The sequence below is a fragment of the Notamacropus eugenii genome, chromosome 1 (assembly GCF_028372415.1).
Source record: "Notamacropus eugenii isolate mMacEug1 chromosome 1, mMacEug1.pri_v2, whole genome shotgun sequence".
Taxonomy (NCBI): Eukaryota; Metazoa; Chordata; class Mammalia; order Diprotodontia; family Macropodidae; genus Notamacropus; species Notamacropus eugenii.
In genome coordinates, this window is record NC_092872.1 from 45,410,244 (window position 1) to 45,423,171 (window position 12,928).

The 12,928-nt window shown below is 38.6% G+C and overlaps 1 protein-coding gene across 3 annotated transcripts in view; it reads left to right on the forward strand.

Moving 5' to 3' along the window:
- The window catches only part of KATNIP (katanin interacting protein), a 213,207-nt gene that overhangs the window by 64,040 nt on the left and 136,239 nt on the right, over positions 1-12,928 (forward strand). For all 3 annotated transcript variants that reach the window (XM_072598101.1, XM_072598109.1, XM_072598116.1), the window contains 3 exons: positions 2,143-2,219; positions 7,135-7,304; positions 9,870-9,967. In XM_072598101.1, the coding sequence (XP_072454202.1) occupies positions 2,143-2,219; positions 7,135-7,304; positions 9,870-9,967 (345 nt within the window). The remainder of the gene's footprint in view (positions 1-2,142; positions 2,220-7,134; positions 7,305-9,869; positions 9,968-12,928) is intronic.

Consider the following 12,928-nt stretch of genomic DNA (forward strand, 5'->3'; position numbering starts at 1 on the left):
TTCAGTGGTATTGGATACAAGGAGTAAAGGAGAGGGAAGGGTGGAAGATGTTTCCAAGGTTCCTAGCTTCTACTGTGAGAATGGCAGTATTGCTGACCAAAATAGTAAATGTAGGAAAGCCATTTAGGGGAAAGATGACAAGTTCAGTTTTGACTTGTTAAGTTTTAGTTGATGGTGGAGTTTCCAGTAGACAACTGAAGATAGAGATTCAGAAGTTATTTGCGTAGAAATAATGGTTGAATCCATGAGAATGGAATGGTCATAGGTAGGCAGACTAGAAGATCACAGTTTTAACTATGGTTAGAAGGATGTTTAGGGGTAGTTAGATGGAATGGTGGACCTGGAGTCAGGAAGAAGATCTGAGTTCATATGTGGCCTCAGACACTTGTTATGTGACCCCGGGCAAGTCACTTAATCCTGCCTGCCTCAGTTTCCTTATCTGTAAAATGAGCTGGAGAAGCAAATGGCAAACCACTCCTAGTATCTCTGCCAAGAAAACCCCAGAAGGGATCACAAAGAGTCAGAATCAACTGAAAGAACTGAATAATAAAGAAGGTAAGAGGAGACAGAGAATAAATAGAGAGAAGAAAAGTCAGTATACTCCTTTATCTCAGAAACTAAGGGCAAAGAGGGTTTTGAGAAATACTAAGGATAATTAACTGTCCTCTAGGAAATTCTTTAAGACTGTAAGTTGCATATTATATGATAATCAGCTGAATGATTTAGCTATTCTTAGAAATACAAAGATCCAAGACAGTTCTGAAGGACTCATGATGAAAAATGCTATCCACATTCTGAGAAAGAACTGATGGAGTCTAAATACACATCAAAGTATACATTTTTTTTTACTATTTTTTACTTTTTTATGTTGATTTTTTTGTCTCTTTTCTTTTTACGTGACTAATATTAAAATATATTTTGCATAACTGTCCATGTATAATTATCTGCCCTCTCAATGAGGGGGGAAAGAAGGGAAGGAGAGAGAGAATTTAGAACTCAAAATTTAAAAAAATGAATGTTAAAAATTGTTTTTACTTGTAATTGGAAAAATATTTTTTTAAGAAAAGACAGTTGCAGAAAATAGTTGGTAAAGAAATTGAGGTTAAGAGGGACAAAGAAAGGACATTGAGTTTGACTAGAAGGATGATTGCTTGCTGCTGAGAGAACCATTTCAGGAATGTGGTGGAACAGTTTACAGACCTATGATTTCATTGGCTTAAGGAATTTACTCCTAGAGAGGAAGCTCCTTTTACAAATGCAAGTTGACACCTCCTTCTTTGTCCCTTTGCAGAGGTGTCAAACTTCAGGCTTCCAAACCCCCACATGTGGCAGAAATCAGATTAAAATGTAATTGCGAAATGTTTAACAAAATAAATAAAAATGCAACACAACATAAATAATATTAATTTGTGGTTTTCTAAATTAATTTGTGACTGACAGAGATCCCTTTCTTTTTGAGTTTCATATATTGAAAAGGTAAGTGACTTCTCAAAGGTTATACAGCTAATAGTAAGGTATAGGACGTGAACTCAGGTCTTTTTGTCTTCAAAGTCAACCCTCTATCTATTATGCCACACTGCATCTCTAGTAGGAGAATGATTGATAACATTTTATATTTATTTGTTTCCTCTGGCCACTCCTCTTGGAAATCAATGATTTTCACATGTATTCTAGTTTTGCTGTAGGTAGCTTGTTTTGCTATTTTGTTTAAAATTGTTTTCCTTAACTTGTCACAGATTGTAAAGTTTTCAAGCTGACATAATCACTGTCTGTATTCCATTTCTTGGTAAGATTTAGCTCTGACTACTGAGATAAGTACTAAATGCTATTGAAAAAGTGATAGAAAAAAATCTGAATATTTTCAGAATACTCGATTTTAAAGATACTTGGAATTATCAACAATGGGGAGGCTAAAGGATGCAATCTTTTTCAGAGATCAAAAAAATTAGACATAGAAAAGACCCATTAAATCACCAGACCTTCTCATGGGATTTGGGTGTTTGCTGTAGAATGTTTTCCAGCAGTGTGTTCAGGGAGTTGTGCTTTCGTCAAAAGCACCCTGAGTGTTTTCACTTTGGGCGTGTGGCTGTTGTTAGTAATGCTCTTCTATAACAAACATCCTTTTTTTTTTTTTCATTTCAGGGTTATACTAAAGACATGGTGACGGACTTTGATGAGAAACATGATGAGTATTTAATATTGCTTCAGCAGAGAAATCGGTAAGATATAGTCACTAACAGTCCTTATTGGTGGCAAAGGATGTGTTATTTTTTACAAATAGGTGGAACTTGAGAAGAAAGTATTGCAGATTAAAATTTTTACTCATGGATTTAGAATTCAGCTTTCACTATCCAAGCTTCAGTTTCTCTTCCAATTCATTGATTGGCACATTTGAGTTTTAACAAACTGTTTAGCCACCTTTTGCTTCACTGCTGATTTTTGTGTTCATGAAAAGACATATTTTGACAGTACATGTGTGGGAGTACAGTTTGTAGGATCAGCCTTCTAGGTCTTCTCTAATTGTTAAATAACAAAACTAGAATACGTAGAGTAGGACAGAAATCTGATTCTCCTGATATGCCTCCCCAACCTAAACAAGGAATGATTTTTCCCTTAGCTGATGATCTTTGTACTCCTCTTATGCACTTAACATATTTTATTTTGTCTTCCTAACTTACCTATTCATTTGTAAGATCTTTGAGGGTTTATCTCTTATTTATTTTTGTGTCTTTTTCCCCCAGCAACTTTTATATGGTACGTGTACTTAGTAGATACTTAATAAAACTTTGTTGAATGATTATACAAATCCTATTTAGTCCGTCATCACATACTGAGTTGGAAGAGTACTTTGAAGTAGAAATTGTAAGCATTCTTTTTGTGTAAAGATTAATTCATTTTACATTCATGTTAAAGGAGATTGAGTTAATTCCAAGTGCCTGGAATGAAATCTGTCTCTGGGATTATAATAATAAAAATAATAACAGCTCACAATAATAAGTACTTTATAGTTACAAATCATTTTATGTACTAACATATGTAAATCTTTTGAAGTTTGATTATAACAGATGTGATAGAGGACAGGAAAGTGACTGGATTCAAAACAGTATTGTCTAGTTTGAAAGAAGTTTTATTTCTAAAAAAGTCTTATCAGTATTAGAATTTTTTTCCCACTAATTTCAAGCTCACTGCTGTTTGCTTTTAGATGGAATAGTCAGTGTCCTGTTATTGAAATAGGCCTGCTGCTAATTCCTTAGGTTTCTCACAGCAAGAGACCATGTGACTATAAGTGATTCCAGTCAGGAAAAACTTAAGATAACCTTGTGTATCATTAGGATATCTTCTGTAGAAATACAGCTGTTCTATGGCAATTTTTAATATCTTGAGGCTATTTAAAACTGGAACAGAGCCAATTTCGTGTTGACTAGGCTAATTTAAACCACATTGGGAAGCTGTGTTCTAGTACAAGCTCTTACTAATTATCTTATGACCTCAGGTAAGTTTCTTAACATCTCTGGGTTCAAGTGTTCTCATCTGAAAAGCAGTGTGGTTGAAGAATATAATGTCTGAGATCCCTCTCAGCTCTAACATTATGATCAGGAATATCACTTTCTGATAGAAGATCGCTCTGTAAAGCCCTAATAAGACCATATTTGGAGTATTGTATTGACAACTTGATTATGTCCAGAGGATGGCCATCAAGATAGTGAGGGAAATCCAAACTGAGGTTCTCAGGGCCAGGAATCACAAAATCAGTTTTTAAGAGTTCGAAGAGATCTCAGTGGACAATTAAGGACTTCAGAGAATCCTCCTATACTGTACTCAACAGTAGTTACTCATTCTCTGCTTGGAGATCTGCATCGTGGAGGAACGCACAACCTCCCAGGAAGCCCTTCTGCTTTTGGACAATGCTAATTTTTATGAATTTTCTTCTTAACATAAAACTTAAATCTTCTCCTTTTTACCTTTTGCTCATTTGTACCTTAAGGAGGTCAAAGATAGAAAGAAATGTCCCATATACACAAGATATTTGTAGTAGCAAAGATTGGAAAACAAAGTAGATGTCCAGCATTTGAGAAATAGCTAAACAAATTATGATTCATGAATGTAATATTATTATACAATAAACTATAAATGTATGCAAAGGATATAGAGAAAAACAGAAGGAAATGAGCTTTTGTAGGAACTATAAGTAAAGCAAAAAGATAGAGGAAAACAATATACATATGACTCCAGCAATGTCAATGGAAAGAACAAAAAACCATTGGAACAAAACACTTTAGAAAAAAATAGGAAAATGTGTCTCCCTTATTTTGGGACAGCACAAGTGGAAGAGAGGGTAGTATCGGGGTATGAATGTGGAATAGTGCATCTGCTGTGGGAATTGGTCGATGTGTAGGTTAGTTTGGCTGAACTAGTTTTAGTTTTTCTCTCCTTTATTAAAAAGGATGGCTTTCTAGATGGAGGAGGGAAATTGGGAAATTAACATATTGTAAAAACAAAAAAAATTCTATGGAAGATTAAAAACAAAAAACCTATTATGTTCCTGCAAAACAAAGCAAACCCTACTGTGTCACTCCACAAGATGCTAAGACTGTCATGATAATCTCTGCCCCCTAGGAACTTCCATTCTGCTGTGCCCAAAAGGAGGGTAGCCTGGGAGCTCTGGATGGTAGCCTTGAGCAAAAGGAGCAAAAGTGACAGGAGTCTGGAGCAGGGCTTCTTAAACTTTTTCCACTTACAATCCCTTCAGTGCTTCTGACCCCCAGTCCCATGTGGGGTCACAACCCATGATTTAAGAGGACCAGAGTTCACATCCCATGTCTGGGCATTTATTACCTGTGCCACCCACGATGAGTCACTTAACTCTTTGCACCTCACTTTTCTCATCTGTAAAGATGAAGGACTTGAACTAAATAACCTTCAAGGTCCCTTCTAACTCTAAATCTATGCACGTAGGAGCCAAAGATGAAAGGAACATAAATACACATGCATAGTACATACTTGGGGTATGCTACGTAGCTGGGTGGCACAGTGGATAGAGCACTGGATCTGGAATCAGGAAGACTCATCTTCCTGAGTTCATATCCAGCTTCAACACTAACTAGCTGTGTGACCCTGGGCAAGTCAGTTAACCCTGTTTGCCTCAGTTTCCTCATCTCTAAAATGAGCTGGGGAAGGAAATGCCAAACTACTCCAGCATCTTTGCCAAGAAAATCCCAAATGGGTTGAACATGACTGAAAAATGACTGAACAAAGTAGGGCGTACCTTAGTGTTCAGCCCTCCATGTCAAAAGAGATCACAACTGTAAAGCACTTAGTCCAGAGCCTCACACACAGGAAGAGCTTAATAAAGGTTTCTCCTTACTCCTTCCTAGATCCATGCTGCCCAGTCATACCCACAAGCCTCACCTGGCTCCTCCCTCTGTCCCTGCACAATTGCTTTGCAAACCTACAGAATGTAACAAAAAGCTTTCTTTAAGAGACAGCAGTAGCATTCATTCTGTATGTTCTCATTAAGTAACCTGGCTACATCAGTCTCAGATGGAAATGCTGATGTAAACCACCAGCTTAGCCCTAGTAGCAGAAGTATAGTCAAACCTCCCGAGGCAGTCCCATCTACCCCCTCTTCCATCACTGTGCCCTTCTAGGCTTTTTTTTAACATCTCTGGCCTTCTGCAGAACTCCTCATTTCTCATACAGACTGATACCCCATTTTGTCCTTTTTGCCCCAGGTAACAGCTAGTATCTGCTCTTTGTTATTCAGCCTGCCTATTCATACATTAATATAGGGCAGCTCCATTGAAGCCAGATATTACTACCCTTGCTTTCATGGGCATCTTGTTTTTGGAGAGGCACTGTGATTTAGTGGAAAGAGTGCTTCATTCAGCATAAGCAGAATTTGAGGTGGCACCCCATCTCTGGCATGGTCTGTGTGGCCATGGGCAAGTTACTTAACTGCTCTGATCCTCAGTCTTCTCTTCTGTAAAAATGGGGATAATGATAACTGTGGTGCCTATTTCCCAGGGAGGTTTGGGGCATCAAATGAGGATATACACTAACGTGTATGAAGTGTTTTGGAATCCTTCAGGTATTATTCATGCCCCCTTTATTGCTATTATTGCTGTTAGTGTCATTGTTGTGATTATTTTATTTCCCTTGGCAAGCATTGCATGAACAAAGCTCAATTTAGTCCAGACCATTTTGCATATTGTGGTCCATTCTTCTCCTTCATTGCTAGAAAAGTATGTTCCAATTCCTTAGCAGGACCAAACCCCACTCTGAACTCTTTGCTAGTATTGGTTGCATAGACACTTGTAATTTAATAACTACATATCGTTGGAAGGTGGGCATTGTCTAGTAATGAAATGAGGAGTGACACCAGTCACTGTATAAACTCAGGAACTGTACTCATCACATTTCAATTTCTTTGCCTCAAGTAAATGGGTGACAAGAATGCACAATTTAAGAATACCTGCCAACTGGCCAACTAGGGGAAAACCATCAGGAAGGGAACAGAGGAATGTGTCAGAACTCTCTTAGAAGCAGTGAAGCAGCAAGAATTGGAAACTGACCACTTTCACACTGTAAGAGGCTGAGTGTCTGAGTCTTCATCAAAACAATAGATTGGACATAAAGAAGAAACAGTGGGCCTCACAGACAACAACTCCAAACCAAACAGTAGATTGTGCCTTGCACAGCGTGGAAGCAAGCCCCGTCGTACATCGATCATTTTGCCACATTAGAATGAAGAATAACTCCACTGGAAAGAGCCATTTTTAGTATGAGAGATAATGATATATGTAATAGCCTCCTCTGTATCTCAGTCACCCTGGGGTGAGAAGTGTGAGAGTTCATTTTTATAATGTGTATTAAAATTAAAATTAGAATGGAAGAAAATGCTGTTGAAGTAGTCAGTAATAGTCTAACTCTTGCTGTTTCTCTGTGTGTGAAATAGGCCTCTTATAAATATGTTTGCATAAGGACAGCTGGGCCCCACAATTGCCTTCACTTAGACAGTTGTTAGCATTCAGCCTATGAACTGGCATCCTTGCTGTCAGTGGGTACAGTAACGCAGACTTGTAAGCTGTACTGTGTAGTCTCCCTCTCAGGTACTGACTGTCATTTCTCTTCCAGGATATTAAAGCATTTGAAAACCAAGGACCCCATGCAACTAAGACTAGAGCACTTGGAGCAAGGATTTTCAGTTTACGTTAATGGAGCTAATTCAGAGCTGAAAACCTCTCCAAGGAAAGCCATTCTTCCAGATTTCCCCAGAAGTGCTTCACATGCAGAAGGGACACATGGTAAGTTGGAGTTTCTTTTAAAACTTAGGAGCCATGTTATGATAACTCATTTTATTATATAGTGTTTTCAGGTTTTCAAAGCACATTTTCCATAATGATCCTGTTAGATGGTAGTAAAGGAATTTTTGTTTTTAAATTTTACACATGAAGAAACTGAGGCTTTAGAGAGTCAGTGACTTGCTCATAGTCCCACAGCTAGTCAGTGTTGGAGCTGAGCACTAAACCCAGGTTTCCCTTCCACTTAGGTTGGTGTTTTGTCCATTACACCATCTTCCTTCCTTAGATGGCTAGATAGGATCCCTGAGGTTTACTTTTTAGAACAAGCCCCTTTCCCCAGAGTGAGGAGAGGGAATATGTGAATAAAAGCAGCTAGTATGAGTAGGGGCAGCCAGGTGGCACAGTGGACAGAGTACCAGGCCTGAGTCAGGAGGATTCCTCATTCTTAGTTCAAATCTGGCCGTGGATACTTACCAGCTCTATGACAAGTCACTCACCTCCGTTTGCCTCAGTTCCTCTATAAAATGAGCTGGAGAGGGAAATGGCAAACCACTCCTGTGTCTTTGCCAAGAATACTCCAGATGGGTCATGGCAAGTTGGACATGAGTGAAACAACTGAACAACAACAGGATGTCTGATGAATCCATGAGTTCAGCCCCTGACATAAAGGGGTGCTGCCAGTCCACATATTTATCCTTATGTAGTCTACAAGGGACTACTGTGTCCAAAGGTTTCTAGTCCCAGACTAGTGCATTTGTAAGTTTGCTAACCTCACAAAACCTCGGAGCCTCCAGTCTCTCCCTTCTCCCATCCATTCACAACACAGCTGCCAAAGTAATTTTCCTAAAACCTAAGTCCGTATCACTCTCTTACTCGACAAACTCTGTGCCTCCATATTGCCTCAGGGATTGAATGCAAATCATTATGTCTGGTATTTAAAGCTGGATCCAAACTATCTTTCCAGGCTTATTGTGCTTTGCTCCTCTTCATGCACCCTACTGGTCCAGTCAGACTGTCATTCACTTCCATCTGTTTGCCTTTACATGACTAAGACTCCATAATTAGAATGCTTTCTCACTTTTTCTCTCTTAAGTTCCACTTTTCTACATTTCCTGATCCCTCCAGGTTCCAGTAACTTCCTCTACGAAATCCCCCTTTATTTCTTGTGTGTATATTTTGCATAAACCTTTTAGGTATATGTTGTCTCCCCTGATAAAAAGTAAGCTCTCTGAAGGCAGGGATTATTTAATTTTCCCCAGCACCTAGTACAGTGCCTAGCACACAGTAAGTACTTAATAAATATTTGTTGATTTATTCAGTTGATTTACCCTGCCTTCTTAGTCCATTCCAGATTGATACATAGTTCTGGACAAAGCCTAGGCCTTGGGTTGCGGTCTACATGTGTGACTCTCTTTCCCAGAACCAAAACAGAACTGGGACCCAAGAAGGCAGGAAAGCTACCCAGAAGCTCCTGTCTCACTGCTTCTGTTTTTCTGAGAGTGTTCATCATTAGTTTGTGTGCTGTTAATAAACCCTGAGGCTAGATTAGAAGTAGCTAGAGTTGTATTTTTGTTCTTTTAAATTAAGGACTAGGAAAGCATACTCTCTTAAATCATCGTTTTATAAACTATAGTTCATGGACCCCTAATGGTTCTCCTTCCCCTTAGGATTCTGAAAGTATTTGCCATTCCCTTTCATCTTTCTGAAGCCTTTATCTGTACTCTGCTCTTCTGTAAACATCCAATATAGGGAATTTGGATGAAGATTCTGAATAAGTAAGAAGAATAATTAGAAATAAGAAATAAAGATAACAAGTGAAATTTTAACTTGAAAATTCCCAGTGAGGAGACAGCAGAGTCTTTGTATGCACACATAAATGACTTTCAAAGATATGTATTATTCTTCTAACCATTTAATAGACTTGAAGAAGCTGTATGGTATAACATAATGGTGAAGAGTTGCAAATTCTTCTTTCCCTGCAGTCATCTGCAGTGTGATATCCACACTCTTTGTCACTGTCCAGAAGAATATATGATAGGTTCACAAGTCTTTGTGAAAAGAAGTCAATATTTAGCCCATGTTGGTATAAATAATGAGTGCCATAAACTTAAAATAAATGTTAAATTTGCTTCTGAGATCATTGACATGATAAAAAAAACACTGGAAGGAGAACTGGGAGGCTTAGTTTATCATCATAGCTCTGCCACTTGAGTGGTCTTGAGCAAATAAATCACTTATATCCCTGAGCATCAGTTTTCTCAGCTGAAAATGGGCCTAATACCTGTTCTGCCACCCTCCACCGGATTGTCATAAAGATTAAAAAAGATAAAGTACGCAAAACTTTGAAATGCTATACAAAAAATTTTAAGGTGATGATGAATGTAACTTTCAGAAAAATCCCAGTAGAGAACAACATCCTTATTTTTCAAGTGCCTTCTTTATTTACCTTAGGGAAAGATGAATGATTTTAATGCTGCTTAGATTTTTGTCTTACTGGTTTTATGTTCAATACTGGAATGTGGAACTCTCAAACCACATGCCTTACCAAGTAGCTCTCATGTTTTTCAGATTCTGGAAGGAGACCTTTATTTAGAGAAACAGAAGAAGCACTAAGACGTGGTTCACGGACAGCACCTTGCAAAGTTCAGCGCAAAGGATGGCACCAGGTCTGCAAATGTAGCAGATAATCTCTGATGATGAAAAAACAACATTTTCTTTCAAATAAGACACTTGGTTATTATGGGGATGTTATTAGTAAGGATTTTGCTGACTATTGTAAAAGGTGTATGTTCCCTGAGACATGACAGGCATACTTTGTGGGATTCTCCTGTCTATCCTAGGGGGCAAATTCACGGAAGATCAGAGATCTCCTTCTTTGACTGTTTTTATATGCCTGTGACATATTTTTCTCTACTTTGAGTTCATGATATCACATCTCTATCTAAATGGGACGGCAGGAGGGGATGGCATGAGTACCCAACTCTAGCAGCCATCTGAGGGACTAGGAGCTGCCAGAAAGGCTTTGAAGTAAAGCACCAATCTCTTGTTAATTTAGAACCATTCTTAGTTTTCTAGATAGAGTTTCTAGAGATAGAATACCATGTAGGCTGTGCAGTATATTGGAAAGAACAGTTTTAAAGTCAAGAGACCTAGACTGAAATCCCATTTCTGCAACTTACTACCTGTGGTTTACTACCTGTGGTTAAAGTCCCTTTAACCTCTCTTAGGCATAATTTCTTCATCTGTATTATCTGGCAATAACACAAAGGGACCAGTAAACAAATAAAATGAATAAAATTAGAAGATTTTTAGTAGAACATAAGAGTGCTGTGGTTATACTTGATATACTTGAGCTCAGATGCTCCAAGGGGTGATATTTGGAGATAATAATACACTTATCTCACAAGGCTGTTGTGAACAAAGAATTCTGTAAGGCTATAAATTGATACATAAATGTGTGTTATTATTTTTCAAATCTCCAAAATAAAACTCATTACAGTGGTACAGTCACCAATTCTAAGTGTAATGGGATGTTAGTCATGTACTTCTCTAAGCTCTGCTCTTGTTTATACCATCTAATCTACAGCTCTTAATGGGGATTTCTTTCTAGTATTTTTATATGAAACTTATACTTGAGAGTCCCACTAAAAAGATGTGAAGTTGAACAGAGATTTGTTCTCCCTTAAGTGAAGAAGTGATCTCAAAGTGAGAAGCTAAGAGCAATAAAGAGAAAGCACAGAAACCTTGGAAGATCACTAGTCAACTGCCCTCCTTCCTCTCTGATGTCTTCTCCTCAGTCTCCTTTGCTGGGTCATCATCCCTAATCCAGCCTGTAATATTGTGTCTCTAAAGATTCTATCTGTCTTCTGTTGTCTGTCTCCTCAGTCTCGGTGATCTCGATGACTATCTCTATGCAAAGTACTACTAAATTTATATATCTATCCTCATTCTCTCACCTGAGTTCCAATTCCACCCCACCTTCTGCCTTTGGGACATCGCCACCTAGATATCACCTAAACATCCAAATCAGCCCAACCAAAAGACAACTAATTATCTTCCCCATTGAACCCACCTATCCTGCAGAATGCCCTATTTCACTTTAATTGCTGCCCTATTTTTGTTGGTAGATAAGACAATAACAGGATGTCACAGACAGAAAGGCTTTTAGGATATAGACTTAGAAAGTTGGAGAGACCCCAAAGGGTCCCTAAAGAACATCTAGTTCAAGTCTCTCATTCTATGGAGAAGAAAATGGGAGCACAGAGAAGGGAGTTGACCTGCCCAAGAACATCCCGTGAGCAGGAGAACGAGGACGTGAGCCTAGTCTTCCTGCTATACAGCATAGTGCTTTGCTCACACCACACTGCCACCCTTCAGCCATTAGCTACATGTATGTCTTCCATGGAATATGGAAACTTTCCCAAATTTATGGCATTGGAAAGTTTTGCTTATTTCATAGATTTGGACCTTGGCTCTGACCTTCATCATCTTTCTCCTCAACTATTGCGGTGCCTTCTAATTGGTCTCCCTGCTTCTAATTGGTCTCTCCCCTCTTGAATTCATTCTCCAGATGGCTGCCAAAGTAATATTCCTAAAATGCACAGCTGATCATTTCACTATCCTGTGCAAAAATCATTAGGGTTTTCCCGTTGCCTCTAGGATAAATATCAACTCTTTAGTTTGTTATTTAGAGCCCTTCACAATCTGGCTTTAGCCTACCTTTCCAGCTTAATTGTGCATTATTCCCCTTCATGTATTTCATACTACAACCAAATTGGCCTACTTGCTGTTCCCCACATTTGGGATTTAATGTCTTGCCACTATGTCATTTACTTCACAGGCCATCTCTCCCCACCCCGCCGTGTTAGACTGCTTAGCTTCTTTCCAGGCTCAGCTCATGTGTCTCACCTTCTAAAGGAAGCTCCTGCTGAGCCCTTTCATTTTTAGTATTCTCTTCCTTCTCAGGTTATCATATATCTGTATATAAACAATATTCCTACTCCATATAGAATAGAAACTTCTTGAGGGCAGAGGCTGTTTATTTTGTCTTTATATTCCTAGCATCTAATTCCCTCATACACAGTAGGTGGTAAATGTTTGTTGAATGCCTTGACATTTGTGTCATTTACCTACTCTCTGTTGACCTGTTTTTCCAAGGAACTTATACCTAAGACCTAAAAGGGTACCTGAAGGAGAGCAGGTAAAATTTATGCTTTAGATAGTTTTTACCTTATAGAAACAAATAAGCCCTTTCTTCTTGGTAGGCCAATGCATTTGGATCCCTAAAGAATTAGTCATGATGAGCATGGACTGTGCGTCTAGCCACCGTGGACTGCAAAGGATAATGTGTTCCAAGCCCTGAAAGCTGATTTTTAGTAATTAGGCAGTGTCTTTTATTCCATAATTATGAACTGTATTTGAATCCTAGACTGTGACCAGATGCTTAAAGCAAAAGACTGAACCTAATTTCAAGAAATTTTAATTTAAGATCAGCCTTTCTTTTATTGCCTCTTCCCATGACACCTCATTTCTCAAGGCCTACACATGGTTCATTTCCTGTTTTCTTAATGCAGGCACAAAGATCGGGATGCCCAGTCTCAGGCAAGATGTGGTTGGGCTTTGGATCC